This window comes from Leptodactylus fuscus, chromosome 6 (genome assembly GCF_031893055.1).
Source record: "Leptodactylus fuscus isolate aLepFus1 chromosome 6, aLepFus1.hap2, whole genome shotgun sequence".
Lineage (NCBI taxonomy): Eukaryota > Metazoa > Chordata > Amphibia > Anura > Leptodactylidae > Leptodactylus > Leptodactylus fuscus.
The window spans coordinates 55,354,303-55,373,903 of NC_134270.1; the positions used below are offsets into that span (position 1 = coordinate 55,354,303).

Consider the following 19,601-nt stretch of genomic DNA (forward strand, 5'->3'; position numbering starts at 1 on the left):
CATAGATTTTTTGTCTTTATTAAATGAGCATTTTGGAGAAATGAAGGTATGGCCACTTACATCTTTGGAGCAACAGCAACACACTCATTGCTCCAAACAGCTATTTTGCATATTGGCAAAACAGCAATTTGTCATGAACAGAGGCTCCGAATCACAAGGGGAGAACACTATTTGCTTCAGGTGACCCTAACCTGTCTATCTGTGGCACTAGGTTGCTATGCTGAGTTCTGGTGACAGACTCCCTTTAAATTCAATTTAAAAAGTCTCAGTATAACCCAGTATAATGTATGGTTGTGTCATAATGTATTTTCATGTCATACATGTACATACCTCCCAACTGTCCCAGATTATGCGGGACAGTCACGGATTCCAGGTCCTGTCCTACGGTCTGGGTCAGCAGGAGGTATGTCCCAGATTCAACTCATCTGTGTCCAGAGAGGACACAGATGAGTTGAATACAAAGGTGAAGCAGGAGCATATAGCCCCTGCCTCACCACTGTTCCCCTGCATGATCTGACTTCAGGAGCTGTAAGCACAATGTGAAGACATCACTCACGTCGCGCCTGCAGGTCTCTAAACTCTGAGACAAGAGACTGCACATTGTGCAGCAGGGGAGCAAGGAGATGTGAGTATATGTTGGCATATGAAGAGGGGCATTAAACTGTGGGGACAGATGGAGGAGGGACAGTAAACTGGGGAGGCATATGAGGGGGACATTAAACTGCAGGGGCATATAAAGAGGGACATTACACTAGGGGGGAATATGATGGGGCATTAAATTTTGGGAGGAGATAGAGTAGGACAATAAACTGTGGGGATGGATGGAGGGGGTTCAATAAACTAGGGGGGCATATGAGGGGGACATTAAACTGAGGGTGCATATGAAGAGGGACATTAAACTGGGGGGTATATGAGGGAAAATTAAGCTTTGGTGGCAGGTAGAGCTGGACATTAAACTTTGGGGATAGACAGAGGGGGCATTAAACTGGGGGCAGATGAAGAAGGACATTAAACTGGGGGCAGATGGAGGGAGTATTAAATTGGGGGAAACTGGAGGGGGACCTTAATGTCCCTGTCCAGCTGCCCAGTTTAATGTCCCCTTTAGTTGCCCCCAGTTTAATGTCCCATTCCAGCTGCCCCCATGGTTTATTGTTCCCCTCCAGTTGCCCCCAGTTTAATGTCCCCCCACCAGTTAACTCTACAGTTGATGTCACTGTTAGCGTTGTTATGGGAACATTGCAATTTACTCAGTTATGGGGCACTGTGATTTTAACCATGCCCCACTTTGTGGTTGACTCAGGTTTAAGGGCACTGTACCAGGCATTATTATAAGGGCTCTAGTCTGGCATGGCGTGCTACAATATGTAATACTATAGCCTCTGTAATGGCAAACAGTGTATAATCCCAATCTCAGTGTATTTTATGAGAGTGAAATATATGTGTTTGCAGTCATCAGAGAGCATGGCCTGTTACTATAGTAATCCTGTATTCTATACTATTACAATGTACAGAAATTACCGTACAGTTATTATAAGTGTTACCTTATGCAGTTGAATCTCTACAATGTATTATCCCAGTATTTTCCTTCTATCTTTAAAATCTGTATAAACTTCCTGCTGCTCTATTATCGTTAGGTGTACAATGATACATCATGAAGTGGTGCAGTCCCTGTATGCAAGTACTGATAAGGGCCAATTTGCTCTCTAATCCTCTGTTCCTCTGTATTTGCAGGCAGAAGCTTTGAAGCCGAACCCAGTGGTCTTTTAAAAGAAGATTTAAGCCTCCGAGAGCCCACCCAGCTCATTCAAGCTGAGATGTCACCTGGTGTTTCACCCACTGGACCACCATTAACCATCACCAAGCCAATGTATATTAATGAGCAGCAGCCTACAGCAGTTGTGGAGACGCAACGCCGCACCAAGGTAGAAGTCCACGTGTGATCAATAAAGCCGTGTCACCACAGTTGCCTCCTAATCACAGAACACGCCTGGAAATATGTTTATCATGTCATACAGCATGTGCTTCCCCTGGTCTGCCCTGGGCCAATTAATGATACTTGAGTGGAGATGATAAGCTGCTGGATTAATATTGAAAAAGTTTTCTCCAGGCGATGGCAGGATGGAGGCTGATGTCTTTGAAAAATATAAAACCCTTTGTTCTCGGTGGTTGAGGCTGAGGCCCAACACGCAGCATGCAACCTCTGATCATTCCATCTGTCTGCTCCGTTCACACCGCTCTGGAGCTGCAGCAGCTCCGCTCTCTTGGTAATACTCAGTCGTCTGATTCAGCACATCACTAATATCTTATTAAACATGAGGAAACTAGAATTTCAGCAGCCATAGGGGCTCAATGGCTCAGAGCAAAAATCTGAGAAAAAAGTCAATTTATCTAAAAGTAGAGATGCAAATAATTGAGTTTTCCAGGGAGAGACTTCCCCCTCCTCCCTACCTCACCTTTATCCGGGAAAATATCACAAAATATTAATGTTCTTCTGTAATGTAACACTATATAGAGAACTTTTAGTGCTATCTGTTTCTAGGAAAGTTGAGTGACAGTTAATCGGGCCATCATGGCAGCTCCTTCTCACTAAAGAAGACCTTACTATAGACATGTTTGTTTTAGGAAATAATTGTCTTTACTGTGAAATGAAACATTGTGCCGTTCCTCTATTATTAGAAATTTACGAGTAAATTGACATATGGGTGTTACCAGTTGTGGGCGTGTCCCTAGACAATCTGACAGTGTTCCCAGTGCTAGACTGTGTAGGGACACACCATTACACAAGGAGAATTGTAGCACTAAGTTGTCTACCTATTTATGAATGTCTAGGAAAAATTTCCTAAATCTCTGGTGTTTGTCTCCTCCCTGGTTACAGACAGGAAACTGAGTTGTCATACCTCTACCCTGTTACCACTTACTTGGTTAAAAAACAACCAATTGTAGAGCTGAACCCCCAGGAAGGTCAGAGTTGAAGGAACTGGAAGTTATAGATCTGCTGCAAAATTTACCCAAAATAAAATCTAGTTGGAAATATCTCAGCAGCCACTTGTTACTGTGATACAACAAAAACATTTACTTTATGAGCATTGTAAATATGATTTTGGAGGTTGTAGACTTCCTTTATACACTGTCTACCAATAAGTGTTTGGACACCTGTGGTCTGAGCGGCAATTAAAGCCTCAACACTTCGGGGCATGCTTTCCACAAGTCCTTGTATGAAGGCTAGTGGTATTTTATTCCATTCGACTTGCAGAAGACAGGTAAGTTCTTTCACCGATTTTGGTTGGCACCCCTTAGTTCGGCGATCCAACTCGTCCCAGAGGTGCTCGATAGGGTTCAAGTCTGGGCTCTGAGCAGGCCAGTCCAGTTGGTTAACCTGATTGTCACTGTACAAAGCCATGGTAGACCTCGCTACATGACAGCTGGCATTGTCATCCTGGAAGTAACATTGGTCCGACCCATAGAACTGCCATAATGTAGGAAGCACACTGTTATCTAAAATAGTGCAATAGGCGTCGGCATTGAGTTTACCATGCACTGGGACCAAGGGTCCCAGTCCATACCAGGAGAAACACCCCCAGACCATAAGTTCAACCTCTGCAGAACTTTACTGGGTGTCCAAATACTTATTGGTAGACAGTGTATGCTTTTCTAATCTGGCCAACCTCTAGAGTCCCAAAAAAACAAGCAACTCTCCTGGGTCTGGTGAAATGTACCTGTATCCACCTGTCAAGTTATAATTTTGTATGTGGGCAGTTTTCGTTATGTCTAGAAAAAAGGGGTGTGGCCAGAACACTTCATGAAAACATCACAAAAGGGGGGTATAGATCTGCCTAACGCATTACCATACCCCAAAATATTTGCAGCATTTACATGCGCCATTCTCCTGGGAAAATTCGTTGAAAACTCGGCAAGTGTGTTCTAATGCTACAGACAGCAAAGTTACTTTATTCATTTCAACTCAATGTTATGTTTTCCAGTCCCATGGAAAAAAAGGAGGGGACGTGATGCCGACTTTAGACATGACCATGTTTGATTGGACAGATTATGAAGACATGAAACCTGACACATGGCCATCACCGAAGAAAGGTAATTAAAGTGACATGTGAGCCTAAAACAGGTGCTAGTAAGTATGGGGAACTGAGGATGGACAATGGGGTCACTAGTCGTAACCAAATGTTGAAAAAAGTTTAGCTACATCCTCTTAAAGGCATAGATTATGCTAAACGTCAACTGTAACCTGTTGTATATTGTAAGTAAGGTTTTGAAAGGGTGAACCAGGGTGGACCATGGAGTATCTTGCTCTGTCCGCTCTGTATACTTTATAGAACATTGGTTGATCTGATACTTTTGTGACTGTTACTTTTTACTGCAGTGCCCTATGTCCTAAACCTCATCAGGTAGATGAAACCATATCTCCTAATACCCCTTAATAAATGTCTTGTTACAACAGGTAAACAGCGGGAAAAACTTAATACAACCTCAATGAGTGAAGAGGAGCCATGCGACCATCACCTTGACTGTCTGCCAGGTACTGTAGACAAGGTTATTATACTGTGTATGACCTGTTGTCATAGATGTCCATGCTCCCTTTTCAGGAACGAGCATGAGTAGTGCAAAAATACCAGTTGCAACAATTTATGGCACAACTGGTGTTTAAAATGTCACAAACTCAAGGTTTGTGACTTTTTATGCTAGAAAACTGGCACAAAATAACTCTAAATGTGTCCCCTTTTACGGATTCAGATCAACATCAACATCCGTATTGATGCATTTGTTACCCTGAATCCATACAAGGTCTCCTTTACAGCACTGCACCGGAGAGACTTCAGGAGATTTTCTGTTGCCATCAGTGCAGGTTCAGTAGTGCAGCCTCAGGTTTTGGGACTGTAACTTTCAGTTAATATATCTCAGCACAGGAGCAACATATTAAAAAAAGGTTTTCACGTTTAGAATGTAAACCAGACAGCTTTATATGTTTTGTCTGGTAAGTCTCTATGTGGTTTTAAGGTGAAGAAGTGATATTCCTTCTTTAATTTCAGGAAAGTGCTTAGCCAGTGCATCCTTAGGTTACATTTTTATTGCTGAGTATTTATTGTATTGTGAATCTTCTGTTCCCAGGATCGTGCTGTGATTTACGGGAACATCTCTGCAAGCCCCACAACCGAGGGCTTAATAACAAGTGTTACGATGACTGCATGTGCACCGAAGGTCAGTAGAGTTTGCCTGCCACACACTTAATGAGCCCACCATTAAAGTCAGTGCAACCTTGTGGAAACAAGACCCATGAATCATATTCTAGATCACCAGATGTTTGCAGACAGGGTATAAAAGGAATGCGAGAGCCTGTTATAGATGATCTGCATGAGGCTTGTGTGTTATCCATGGAGAAAAGAACATTTCCATTGTTATCAAGCAAAAGGGTGCAAAATTTGCCTGAAGGTCATTGCTGGGGAACCAGGAAAAGGGTCCATGACACCTGACATCATAATGGGGGGCTCATTTTGGTCTTTGCTATAGGGCCTGTTTCTTTCTGTGTACACCACTTACTGACTGCACATACATTGTGTACTGTGGGCAACCCATTTAATACATGGAGGAATGGAGAGTTCTCTACTTGGAACTATCCCCAATTGACCACAGTCAAGGCTAATTCTTGTTAGGGACAGTTTTCAAGGTTGGAAACTGGATAGTCTGGGCCTAGGGCCTCCACTTCCTAGAGGCCTCTAAGAACTGGAACCACTGGAGCAATTTAAGGGTAAGTTCACATGAGGTTTTCTGGGCCAGAAACCTGAGGCGGAGGATGCCTCAGGTTCCGGACCAAAATACGGGTAGCTGCGACTGGATGTTGATACAGTGCACCGGCATCCAGTTGCACACTACTCTCCAGATTAGGCCCAGGTGAATGGGGGAGTGTCTTCAGGCGGATGTCGCGAGGCGAATCCGCCTGAAAGTATGAGCATGTCGCTCCTTTTTTCCGGGAGCCAGAACAAACGGCTCCCGGAAAAAAGAACTGGCCGGTTCCCATTGATTTCAATGGGAGCCGACTTTTTGGTCAAGATTTTGAGGCGGATACAGCCTCAAAATCCTGACCAAAAAACCCTGTGTGAATTTACCCTAAGAGTGAAGCATCATATACTCTTGACTACCCAAGACAATTAGGAGTCCTCTGGCCCCTGGACATACGATGCTGCCTTATCAGCACTCTGTACTGTATGACTAACCTTCTGTGATCTACAGGATGGAATCACCATCTATGAAATGGCCCTGGTAGTTCTCAGACTCCTCCCCTCTATAACCATCTTTGTTCCTTGCCCCTCCTTGTTCCTCTATTTGTCCCTCTAGTCCATGCAATTATTAGCTCAGAGTTATAAAACCCCTAACTCACATTGCCTGTCCATACTTGTCAAGTATGGGCCCATCCTAGCACGTGACGTGAATAGGGCTGTCAGGGATCAACTCACTCCGCTCACTCAGTCTTGCACTCACCCTTCACTCACCCAAAACAACTGGCTTAGACTCTGTGTGTAGGCAGTAACCCAGGAGAGGAAAGCAGGGAAGTTGGGAATAGTATTTGGTCACAGATCATTGGTGTCTGAAGTTGGCTCAACCAGCCCTTAAGCACTCCTTAGGGCTGGTGCAATGATGAGGGGGCTCAGTGTGTGGAAGATGGTGCTAGTAGTATCCCCTGGGCATACCTGTATTAAGTCTCCCTGAGTCTGATGGTGGTTTGAATGTCCTTGCTGGTGAATGCATGACAGAGGTCTCAGGAGACTTGAGTGGTGTAACAGCCTACGGTTTGCTTCAGGTCAGGCAGGAAACACAAACAACAACTCTCCCATGAAATGGAAGTGCAGGTCTTAGGAACACCACAAGGCAGGAGCTGAGGCTGAGTGATGACACACCCGGATCAGTCAGTGTCTCCCTTGCTGGAGCAATCTTCTCAACAAAACGTGTCATTCAAGTCTCTCCTAAAACACCGAAAAAAAGTGTCCAGACTGCAAGTTCCAAAAAGAATGTCCAATCTAGACTGTGGCTCATAGGCTTGATTGTAACTGTGAGGCCCATCCTAATTTACCTTCACAGTCTGTCACACACACCAAAAGTGAGCAGGGCTATGGCCCATCACCTGACTGCAAAATGACACTAGAGCCGGCTTGTACCAGCAAGCTGGGTCCAGTCTGACCAGTCTTTTCCCCCAAACTAGGGAGGAAGAGAATGCCACAGTCTCTTCCTAAGAAGAGAGAAGAACAACAATTTGTTCTCTCCTCCTAACTAGAATGTTCTAAGACAAGTGTTATACCATCAGCTCAGCCCCAGCCTAAATGGTATGTTACATTTACAATGCTAGAATTAAACCACAACAATATAGATTACAGCCTCATGGGGGGTTTTGCCTTCCTCTGGACCAACACTGTAGAGGATTGTAGGGTTATAGGTTGGACTCCATGGACTGTTTTCTTCATCCAACCTCATCTACTATGTAACTATGTAACATTGCAAATTCTTAATGTGACAGTGCCAGATTCCACCATGTAAGAGCTATGTTATAGGCACTTAATGTGCTGCTATATGGTGCCTCTGTATAGCGCTGTATTATACAGGTACTCTAACCTACAATATTATTCTATAAACTTTCATAAAATGAGTGCCATACTATAGTTCCATACAACCAGGGGCTTGTACAGAGCCATAAAACAGTTGTATATATGAGATCTGACACTTGTGTGTATTCCTTTCTTTTGTTCCATCTAGGACTCCGCTGCTATGCTAAATTCCACCGCAATCAAAGAGTAACCAAGAAGAAGGGACGATGTGTGGATCCAGAGTCCATCAACAAAGATCAGGGATCCTTTATTTCTGTCTGAACTGTACTGTATATAAGCGATCTGTAGCCGGGAGACCTGACATCCACTTATGATCATGCAGTTATGTAGCTTGCGTCCTTTACTGTCAGACATTGCTGTTGACAAGGATGAATTAGGACAGCGGCGCGTTTTCAAATATTCCTGCACACATTAAAAATGGGACTGACTGTATATCTCAGTGGCAGAGAAAATGAGATGCTGTCACTGAGAAGATTTTGCTGAAATTTTAATGAGGAAACCTTCATATGGGTCTGGCAATGTGCAAAGACCTTGCAATATTCAGCAAGAATTACAATACAAGATATAACGGAATATAGTGACACCTATAGGTGCTTTTTGGCACTACACCCTCAAGAATTGAATACCTGATAAAAATATACCTTTAATTCTTTTTGCAGAAACTCTACTCTTGTACATTGGCTATTTCTAGTATTGCAGCCAAGTCCTATTTACTTGAATGCCAGAGATGTCCAATGAATAGGAGCAATACTGTTTCTGAAGAAGAAATTAACCCTTTCCTCTACTCTCATACAATCACTTTAAGTTGCCCTGCTCCATGACACTGTTAAAATTTTATTTCGCTGTTCCATGGCTTATATATTTCTCGGAAGAAAGTAGTATGGCTGTTTCCCAGCTTATTTAGAATTCTGAATGGTAAATCTGTCTGTATAATCTTTCTACCCGATATAAGATGTTCGTATCATTTTTAGCGTCTCATTTATAACTTTATTTTATTAGAAACAACTAATATTGCTGCCATTACAACTCCCACAGGGGTTGTATTCAGCTTTCCGGGAGTGCTAAACAGTAAGTGAGTCCAGTTATACAGAGTAACACGAGTGATGGATTTATTACTGCCTATGATTTGTCAGTGGTCTAGGATAACTAGGTGACAAGTTACATGGCTGCCATTACAGCAACCAAACTATCCTGGAGTCGTGAACAGCAAATCTACCTACATCAATACATCATCTGTTGTATATGCTTACATAAGTTCTAGTTACTAGGACAGCTACATATCAAGCAGCTATGGCAGCTATGTTAATTATCACCCATTTTTCCCAGAAACCAATGCCACCAAGAAACCTATGGATAAAAGAGGATGACTCAAAACAAACATGTACTGAAGATTTTCAATGGGACCTCTACTATCCATCCTCCCAGACCAGGCTGGTTCTTGTGATCCATTTGTAAAATCACATCTGTCTGCATTGGTTTGTCCACTGTGAGTAAGGGACCCTTTAGTTCCCTGTCCCGTGTTTTTCCCTGTAGGCCTGGTAGTCATTGTTTCTGCAAACTGTGGAAATATATGTATTACAGAGATATCTTGATATTTGTGATAGGGAGTCAGGTGAAGTCCAGGTCCCAGAGGTTTTATGGGTCCCCCCTCACCAGGAATGGCCTGTTTTTCTGGTCCCATTTGTGTAGATATTGTCCTGCTGGAAGGACTTGTGTGAGCGATACTTATATTTTGTGACTTAGATATCAGACTTTTGTAAAGTGAATGAATTGTACATTGTACACACCCCCGGTACAAGTCCGTTCTGTGTGTTACATTTGTGTAAGAAATGTAGGCGGAAAGAATAGGAACCACAGATGATTTTGTAGATCAGGTTGCAAAAATAAAAAAGGTAACATGGTGGTCCGATGCTTATTAATGTGATTTTTCTATGTAAATAAAGTAAGATAAATTACCAGACTCCTGTTGGGTTTGTTTGTATGAAGAAGACGGAGAGTGATGAGAAATGATCGTCCTGTTTCTTACATGAGTGTGAAAATAAAGGCAACTTATGAAATTCATGTGTGGTGAGCAGACCTCAGTGCCACATTGTATCTGTATCTACAGTTCTCCTCCACACAGTGGGCATATAGGAGTGGTGGCGGTCACATTATGACTAGGGAGCAGTTCAGATGCTGCTGAAAGGTACAGGAGGGTCATGGCTGGCAGATGTGCAAGGAAGTTGTGCAGGAGGCCATGCTGAGGTTTTGCATTGGGGGTCTGTGAGTCTTAAAGGGATCCTATCATTAAAACACAATTGTTTCTGGTTGACACATAGGAATAGCCTTAAGAAAGGCTATTCTTCTCCTACCTTTAGATGTCTTCTTCGCATTGCCGTTCCGTAGAAATCCCAGTTTTCATCGATATGCAAATGAGTTCTCTCACAGCACTGGGGGTGGGCTCCAGTGCTCATACAGCACTGGGGGCGTCCCCAATGCTGTAAGAGAACTCTCCAGTGATGCCTCCATCTTCTTCAGGAACGTCCTCTTCACCCGTCTTCTTCCGGCACAGGCGGTCAAAATTGTAGGCCTTGGGCAGAGCCGACTGCGCATGCCCGCGGCCACAAAAAAAATGGCCACTTACACTGGTTCTCTCGCAGTATTGGGGACGCCCCCAGTGCTGTTTGAGTGCTGGGGCCCGCCCCCAGTGCTGCGAGAGAACATCTAAAGGTAGGAGAAGAATAGCCTTTCTTAAGGCTATTCCTATGTGGTAGGCAGAAAAAATTGTGTTTTAATGATAGGATCCCTTTAAGTTTTACTCTGATTTCCATATCATCATTTGATCAACAAATATGTTCTGTTTGTGAAATAGTTGGGTGACAAAATGGCTGTTAAAACAGACAGGGGGGAGTGAATTACTAGGTTTGTTTTCAGGGCATTAGGAAGTGGTGGAATGTTGCTCACCCAACTTTTCTAGAGATCTGAATGACACATTAGCCTAATGATACAGTGATATAACTTATATATCACTAAAAACCTAAATGGATTTTCTGTTAAAAGGATATTCCGACCATATGTTTGGTGTGTCATAAATGCCTGATAGGTGGGGCTCTCGCTTTGAGACCCCTCCTAATCTGTAAATGAAAAGAAAGAGGCTGTCCTGACAGTAATTTATTGTACTAAATAATACGCCAGTATGGTATTAAGACCAGAAGTGATACCTTACAGATTCCTCACCATCCGCAGATGCCATAAATGTCAGTCATTGGAGTATTCATTAAGGGTACTATACAGAACTTGTGACAACCTGAGCGTCTACTTTAGTTGTCAGATAACCTAGATAAATCTAAGTGGTTTAGAGACTGCACACTACCAGGACAGAGGCCTCGTCTGAAGAAGTCACGTGAAAATATAAGAGCCTATGTAAGAGTTAATTGCAATATGTCTAAATGATCTTATACCTGAGGCCGAGGAAATTTGCTGTGGTTCAGAAACCTCTGCTGAGTGAAGTACCCCGGCCATATGGAGGATGCTGTCAGCTGTGTGTGCAGGATTTCTGCTGGAGAGGCAATTAATAATAATGGCACCGCTGTATCCTGGGTCATAGCACAAAGTGCAGGCAAAGAGTTATAGCGGCTCTAATGGAGTAATACACACAAGACATATGAGGGCTACTGCAATGCAAAAATCATAAAGTATACACACCTGGAATACCCCCAAAATAAAAAAAACACCTCAAACACATTAAATATACGTTGTTCAAATTCTGTTTAGCACTTTCTAGTTTTATCTGTTCTTGGGGAAGCTGAATAACAAGCAATATGGCTGCCATTAAAAGGTTTCTCCCACCAAAGCAATGTATCCTCCATCAATAGGATAGGCCAGGGTATGACTTGCAGATCAGTCGAGGTCTGACCGCTCATCCTCCATTCTTAATGGGGTGGTTGTCAACAATGTGTACATCGTTCCATTTATTTCAATGGGAGATAGCTAAAGTACAGTGACCACTGCTCCAACTGAGAGGTCGGACCCCCACTGATCCCTTGTATAGGGAATAATTTGCTTTGATGGAAAAACCCTTTAAAAGTGAATGAGCTGAACCCCGTTTTCTAGACTCTTCAATGGCAAGTCTGCTTATTAATACAGTAATACATCTTTTTCCAAAATAAAGAAAGATTTAGGAGCCTGGGATAGCTGGGTGCCACTTCCAGATGATAAAATTAGTGTCTGATGGGTTCTTAGCACTGCAAATGTGTAACATAAAGGACAGGGATTTTCTAGCCTTCATTTAAGAACACCGCAGTCAGCCTGTTGTCAGCTTGAATGGCTGATAACAGAGGACAATAGACTGCATTCAATTTCCCAGTCAGACTGCAGTTTTAATACCCCTTTAACAGCAGTTACACAGTAGATTAGCTCTGACACATTGGTGCGCTCAGCTTTGTTGTGATTGTGGTTAGTGAACAGAAGCCGCTTTCTTCCGATCAGTCATGGGTTGGTGATGGCAGAGGGATGAAGATATCAGATGATTTCCTCACATGCAGGACTACGTACCATGCAGTAAAGGATATATTTGCCCTGTGATATTGTTTGTGTATTGTGTTGTTTCTGGAACATATGTTATAGTATATCATCAGCTACTTCTAATGGCTCCATAGTCAGAGTTCTTACATGTGGAAACCACATACAAGTTGCTGTTGACAGACGCATTTTTCTTACTATGTGGCTCTATTTAAGGCTTTTTGGACAAAATGGTGGACAAGCTAACAGACCCTGCTATAGTCAAAAAGGTTGGGCACCGTTCATGTCCATTATACATTGGATCCAATATTTAAAATATTTTCTGCATCTGAAAACCTGAACATAAAGATAGACCCTATCTCTTCCCATATGGATCTACAGATGTAGCAAAGTTTAACTTGACATGTAAGGGTAAGTTCACACAGGGTTTTTTGGTCAGGATTTTGAGTCCGTATTCGTAAAAAGACGGCTTCCATTGAAATCAATGGGAGCCGGTCAGGTCTTTTTTCTGTGAGCCGTTTGTTCCCAGCTCCCGGAAAAAAGAACAGACATGCTCATTCTTCAGCATGACACTCTATTGACAAGTAGCACTGAAGACACTCCCGACTAGGCCCATTCGTTGGGCCTAATCCGGAGCGGAGTGCATGACTGGATGCCGTTGCAGTGCACCGACTTTCAGTCTTGGCTACCCGTTTTTTGGTTCGGAATCTGAGGCGGCCTCTGCCTCAGGTTCCAGTCCAAAAGATGCCGTCTGCACTTACCCTAATCAGGAAAGTCAAGTTAAACACTGCTACATCTGTATGTTAATTTCATTGAACACAGGCTATTCTGGCTAATGCATTGGGGACTCCATACTGTATCTGCTGAGAATATGTAGGGAGTATCTGTTCTAGTAATAATTGGATATTTGCATTTAATGTGAATCTTATAATTTGTCTTTTTTCCCTTCAGACCAGCTACCTCTAGCGCAGATACGCAGCACCCATTTGTCATTCCAAGGTCTGATACTGTACTGGTTCTGTATATAACGTAAGGTCAGTCACATGTGTCATGGTGAAGACCCCTGGGCGCTGTGATAATGATGCGACTGATCTGGACGACTTTCAGTGAGATTTGCTAATTTTGTGCCTCACTGATTCTGTGCTCTCAGGACAATTCCATTTGCAATGACATTTTTAGTGAAATCAAATGTAGTTTATTAAAGCCCTTCAAAGTGGCCATCGCCATAATAACTATTTTATTCATCATTCTATACAATTTCCTGGAAATATTACAGGGTTTGACTTTCATCATAGCTGGTGAACCGTGACAATGTGCAAGGCCACTAATATCATAAATATAGCAGCATATTAGGATTCAGACCATTTAAAGGGGACACGTCCCTGTAACACAGCGTTAGCCGATAGTGCTGTGCTCACCGTAGTCCTAGACATCCTAAACTGGGAGGTTGATGACTTGTAGCTGATCTACGAGGGACCTGACAGCTGGACCTCCGCCCTTTAAATTCAGAGACTTAGCTAGGGCTTCAGTGAATAACCTGTAGGAAGACCCACACTCTTTTTATCTTTTTTTTTTTTTTGGTGTCCTATAGGATGAAAAAGCTTTTGGCCAAGTTGCAACTGCTGTCTTTGGAACAGGATCACAAATCATAGTTGCCAATAAATTTCCAGGTGATTTTAGCCACTACCCTGGTGTCACCCACAACCTGCCCACTATGGTGTTTAATATTATCCTAACCCCGCCTCTTTTGTGGTTGGTCACGCTATACAACTTTACTCACAACATAGTAAGTAGTGTGGCAGATAGAGGACTGATATATTGACAGATTGTCCCATGATGGACAGGGAACTAGTGTCCAATTGTTGGGTGCCCAATCACCATGTCCCCCCAGTGATAAGGAGGATGAGGAACCGAATGTCCCCTAAGGCCTCCTTGTGAATGGAGCATATCTGTGCTTGAGTGACCGTGCCGGTCACTCCATTCACTTCTAGGACACTGCAGGCGCTGCCAGAGATCACAGTTCCTGCATCCCTATAGAAGTGAATAGAGAGCGAAACATGCAAGTGCACTGGCACCCTATTGACAAGTAGGCCTTAAGTGGGACATTCGGTCCCCCATTGTCCTGATCACTGGAGGTCCAAAGATAGGGAATAAGTGTCCATAAGGGCACAACCCAGTGGTGTAACTGGGAAAGGTGGGGCCCTGTGGTGAACTTTTGACATGGGGGGCACCCCCGACCGACGCCCACCGAAGACCCCGATCGACCCCCTCAAAATTCCTGCGCTCTCTATTATTCCCCTTAGTGGCCCCTTTACACACTATTATGCCCCATAATGGCCCCTGCACACTGTATTATAACCCATAGTGGCCCGTGGACACCGTATTATAACCCATAGTGCATACCTCCCAACTTTTGAAGAGCCGATAGAGGGAAAAAACATGCGGCACGCATGCGTGCCGTGGCAAACTTAGCTCCACCTACTTTTATGTTGACTCCGCCCATTCTCATTCATTTTTCATGTGCCCCCACACAGTATAATCTCCCCATCTCTGCCCCCAGTTTCATGTCCCCCCATCTCTGCCCCCAGATTCATGTCCCCCCATCTCTGCCCCCAGATTCATGTCCCACCATCTCTGCCCCCAGATTCATGTCTCCCCCTTCATCTGCCCCAGTGTCATGCCATTCTCCCCCCTTCATCTGCCCCAATGTCATGCCGTTCTCCCCCCCTTCATCTGCCCCAGTGCCATCCCGTTCTCCCCCCCTTCATCTGCCCCAGTGTCATACCATTCTCCCCCCCTTCATCTGCCCCAGTGTCATGCCATTCTCCCCCCCCCCTCATATGCCCCAAGTTTCATAGCCCCCTACATTACATTCCCCTCAATGTTTAACACAAACACTTATACTCCCCTTCCAACGCTCCCCCGCCGCTCTCTCCACTCTCTCACTCCACTCACATAGTTGTAGGCTCAATGTGACGTCATCACATCGTGCCTACACACGCGAAGCCGGAGAGCAGTGGTAAGGCAGGAGCTGAGCGGTGACAGCTTTTGCTTTACTCGCTTATATGTTCAACTCATCGGTGTTCTCCGGACGCCGATGAGTTGAAATCGGGACATACCTTCTGCCGACCAGAACCGCGGGACAGGACACCGAATTCGTGAATGTCCCGCGGAAATCAGGACAGTTGGGAGGTATGCATAGTGGCCCCTGCACACAGTATTAACCTGCGTCCCGTGTCATGTGACGTCAGGGAGCGTTCAGAAGTAGGCCCGAACCTGCCCGGAGCATGGAAAGGTAAGTAACATTTTTTTTTATGTTCTCTTACATCCCCTGGACCTCTGATTATTATAGTCTGGGGTCTGAAACATTGTGCTCCCTTATTAAATCTATGCCTCATACTGTGCTTTGACTTAAAGGGGTATTCCCACGTTGCATACTCACCAGTCTTCACTGCTGTAAAATCTTCTTTCTTCCTGGTTTCTTGCATCATTTGGTGGGCGGGGTTTCACATGTAACATGCCATTTAGCTCTGCCCCCAGATTAGCATGTAGCTCCGCCCACCCATATTGGACAATGAAGTAAAGGCAGGAGCAACTCCATTCTGTGTTATATACAGAGACTGCCTGTCTCTGCCATAATGGACACAATTGAATTAGCTAGCCTGATAACTGGTAGAACAGAAGAAATGAAAGCAGCTCCTCTCCCCTATCTGAAAGCAGGAAGCTAGGTCACATGGTGTAAACACAGGAATAGCTAGAAACACAGGCTCGCTCCCGTGCACTTAGCCCCTCCTCCCTCCCCCCTGAGAGCAGCAGATACATCACTTGACTTTTGAGCAGATAAGTCAAGGGCTTTGTCAACAATGAATTGAATAAAGTAAGATAGTGGACAAACAAAGCAGTTTTGCTGAAGCAGTGTATTTAGGAAAAGTCTTACATCCACATTAACAAGCAGTATAGATAGGATCCTTGTGATGGGACAACCCCTTTAAAGAAAGTAGCCCCTACTACCTAAATATACAATACTCACCTCCTGGTGTAAGGGCACTGACATCCCATCACATATAGTCTGCTGCTGCAAGATGACATCATGCCCACACCTGCCGCACTACTCCTATCCCCGCAAACAAACAGCCAAGTCCACATTGACAGCTGTGGTCAGGTTACAGGAACAGTCCAGCTGTCTGAGCTAGCATAGAAGTTACAGTCAGTACATTGAGCTACTGCTCTGTTTTCTCACCAGTTTTGGAAACAGACACTGTTCTATTCTCTTCACATAACTCCAATTCACTTCTGTGTGAGTTACAGAATCTCATAGGACAGTGAGCTTGGTTGTTTCTGTAAGGGTCTATTCACACGGAGGAAAATGGTGAGGAATTTGGTGTAGAATTTCAGTGCTGAAAAAAAGCCTTCCATTGACTTCAATGGGTTCCTTTTTATGCTAGCATATTCTGAAGTCAATGGGAGGCTTTTTTTCAGTGCTGCAATTCTACAGCAAATTCCTCACCCTTTTTTCCTGTGTGCATGGACCCTTACCTGACCACAGCTGGCTACCGGGATATGGCTGTTTGTGGGGAGGGGAGTAATGCAGCAGGTATGAGATAGGTTCGTTATAAAGATATGCCATTTATGGATATGCCATAAATGTTTCTTGTGGGAAATCCCCTTTAAAGAGGTTGTACTGTTATGAACACTTATCCCCTATCCACAGGACAGGGGATAAGGGTTCAATTGCCAGGTTCCCCAGTGATCAGGAGGATGGGGGACTGAAGGTCACCCTAAAGCCCGGTTCACATCTGCATTCAAGCCATTCTGTTCCACTCTCCGCATGAAGAATGTGGAGAGAAAAGTCCTGCAAGCAGCGCTTTTCTCTTCACATTTTTTGTGCAGAAATCACACGGATCCGATTATAGTCTATGGACTCCGTGGGTTTCCTAAGGTAACCTCTTTTTATGTGAATTAGGACTCCATGTCAGGGGTCCACCAAGCAGATTTCCTGAATGGAAACCCATGCACAGATGTGAACCGGGCCTCAGGCCTGCTTGTGAATGGAGCGTCAATGCACTTGCGTGACCGGTGCTCACTTCACTTCCTGGGAGCTGTGGATTCATTGCAGTCCTGGCAGCCCCATAGAAGTGAATGGAGCATCAGTCATGTAAGCGCCCTGGCGCTCCATTCACATGGAGGCCGTAGGGGGAACTTTCGGTCCTCCATCCTCCCAACAATCAGACCCCAGTGGTTGGATACTTATCCCCGGTTATGTCGATAGAGGATAAATATCCATTGCGGCACAATCCCTTTAAGTTCAGTTTAATGAATGTAAGTGCTCATGCACACATCAATTTTTATTTTCAGTATTCTGTCTATATTTTCAAGGATAGAACTTTGTCACACTCAAGTCTATGGAGAAATGTACTTGTCTGTCTTTTTATCAGATCCGCATGTCCATTATGTGTTTAATAAAGCAGCATGTCCTATTCTTGCCCAGTTTTCACTGAGGACTTTGCCAACTGAAATCTAAAGGGTCAGTGAAAAATACACACACCGTTGCAACACAGATGGTTAAAAGTGGATGCGTGCATGAACATGTATTGTTTGCTAAGCAACTTCTCTAAAATAGAGGAGAGGGAGACTATATCTGACTGCTGAGTACTTTGTACATTGCTCTCTCTGTCAGTGATATACTGCAACTTGTCCCATAAATGTATTACCCCTGCCCTCCTGTGCTCTGGAGTGAGACAGGGGGAGAGATTTATGATAGACAGATTTTTATGGTCAAGAAAGATAAAATCACCTTTTTTTAAAGCCAAAAGGTACAGTTGGTGAGCATACAATCTGTGAGTGAGGCTGTGACATAAAAAGGGGCATGCTTACTATTTGGGGGCAAAACAGATGGGAATGATGGGAAGCTTGTGTGCATAGGCATGTCGTGAACAAGTTTTCATGTTGGTCTGGACCCAGATATAGAAAGAAAAAGCCTTTAGTTACCCCCCTGATAAGAACCGTTTCTGCTTTTTACCATCTGTTGTTCTTGTGACTTTCTCTGAATGTACATGGTGTTGACTTCGCTAACCTTACTTGGCATCATCCGTCGCCATACATTAGACCTCCTTCCTATCCAACAAGGTGCACAACTTTCTATGATCAAAAATACAAATATGATGGGTAAAAATATTCCAGGTTGTCAGAGAGTACTGAGAGTTGTAGTCACACAAGTCATGGAGAACCATCCTACTAATATAAATGTGAAAGTTTGGATGTTTGGATATTTGGATGCTTGGATGTTTGTTCCTCTATCACGCAAAAACGGCTGAACGGATTTGGATGAAATTTGGCACATAGATAGTTTGTAATCCCGGTAAATGACATGGCTTCACGTCTGCTATGAATTTATGTGCACATACTATACTATACCGCTCTTGGCAGCAGCTTATCTCAGGTTCTGATAAACCTAGGTCTGTTATCTCTCTATGTAAACACACAACTAACCTGTAGTCCATTGTGTACAAACATTTGCATATTATCTGATCTGCTCCAGGCAGTGCTGACACACTGGATGAGAAAACAAACACTTTTAATCTAAATTGACAGTTTACCAATTTTAAACATGCTGGGAAAAAGAAAATCTAAATTTGTTGCAAAATTCTAAAACAATGAGAGCTTATGAAGGTAGCCAGAAGTCACAGAGATCTCCTGAAGCAGAGCTCAGGGGGATCAGCGACGCCAACAACACACTCTTTATATGGTGTTCCAGCGAGCTGCTGAGATGCCAGAACAATCACAGGCACGGTGCGATGAACAAGTTCAGCGGCAGGCCAGCTTGAGAGCTGCCAAAACGCCAGAGCACGCGGATCATTGATGCCAACAACATTCTCATTATATGGCGTCCCAGCGAGCTGCCGAAGCTCACCGGAGCAGGCAAACCATCGACGTCAGCAATTTGCTGAATATAGGCGGATCATGCACGCCAACACAAGCAGATGAAGTCGTGGGCAGAGGCTAGTAAGTGCATATTTTATTTTTTTTGTCAGGCAACTTACACCCTGGAGCAGGGTTGTACATAAGGGGGTGCTGTCTGAATTATAATAACCATCATCATCAATAGGAGAGTTTCGAACGAGCAGATACATCACTTGACTTTTGACCAGATAAGTCAAGGGATGTGTCAACAAAGAAATGAATAAAGTAAGATAGTGGACAAATAAAGCAGTTTTGCTTTATTAACAAGCAGTATAGATAGGATCCTTGTGATGGGACAACCCCTTTAATCACTCCTAGGACATCCGCTCCTCCTCTGTGTTTGTTCTGCTGTGACATAGCTTGGCGTGGCATGTCAGCACGTAGTGGTGAGTAATGAGAAACATACTCTTTACTCACTCCATGGGTCCTGTACTGTATAGGGGCTGAGCTGGGATATTATATTGTTTGAGTGGTATAACAGGATATTATATTGTGTGTTTGTGGGGGGATTATATTGCTTGTGGGCTGAGCTGG

The 19,601-nt window shown here is 43.9% G+C and overlaps 1 protein-coding gene across 1 annotated transcript in view; it reads left to right on the forward strand.

Moving 5' to 3' along the window:
- DRAXIN (dorsal inhibitory axon guidance protein) overlaps nucleotides 1-8,224 on the forward strand; it is a 37,837-nt gene extending 29,613 nt beyond the window's left edge. The window contains exons 3-7 of the mRNA XM_075279982.1: nucleotides 1,732-1,922; nucleotides 3,981-4,089; nucleotides 4,454-4,531; nucleotides 5,122-5,211; nucleotides 7,756-8,224. Coding sequence (XP_075136083.1) covers nucleotides 1,732-1,922; nucleotides 3,981-4,089; nucleotides 4,454-4,531; nucleotides 5,122-5,211; nucleotides 7,756-7,868 — 581 coding nt within the window. The 3' untranslated portion in view covers nucleotides 7,869-8,224. The remainder of the gene's footprint in view (nucleotides 1-1,731; nucleotides 1,923-3,980; nucleotides 4,090-4,453; nucleotides 4,532-5,121; nucleotides 5,212-7,755) is intronic.
- The last annotated feature ends 11,377 nt before the right edge of the window (nucleotides 8,225-19,601 follow it).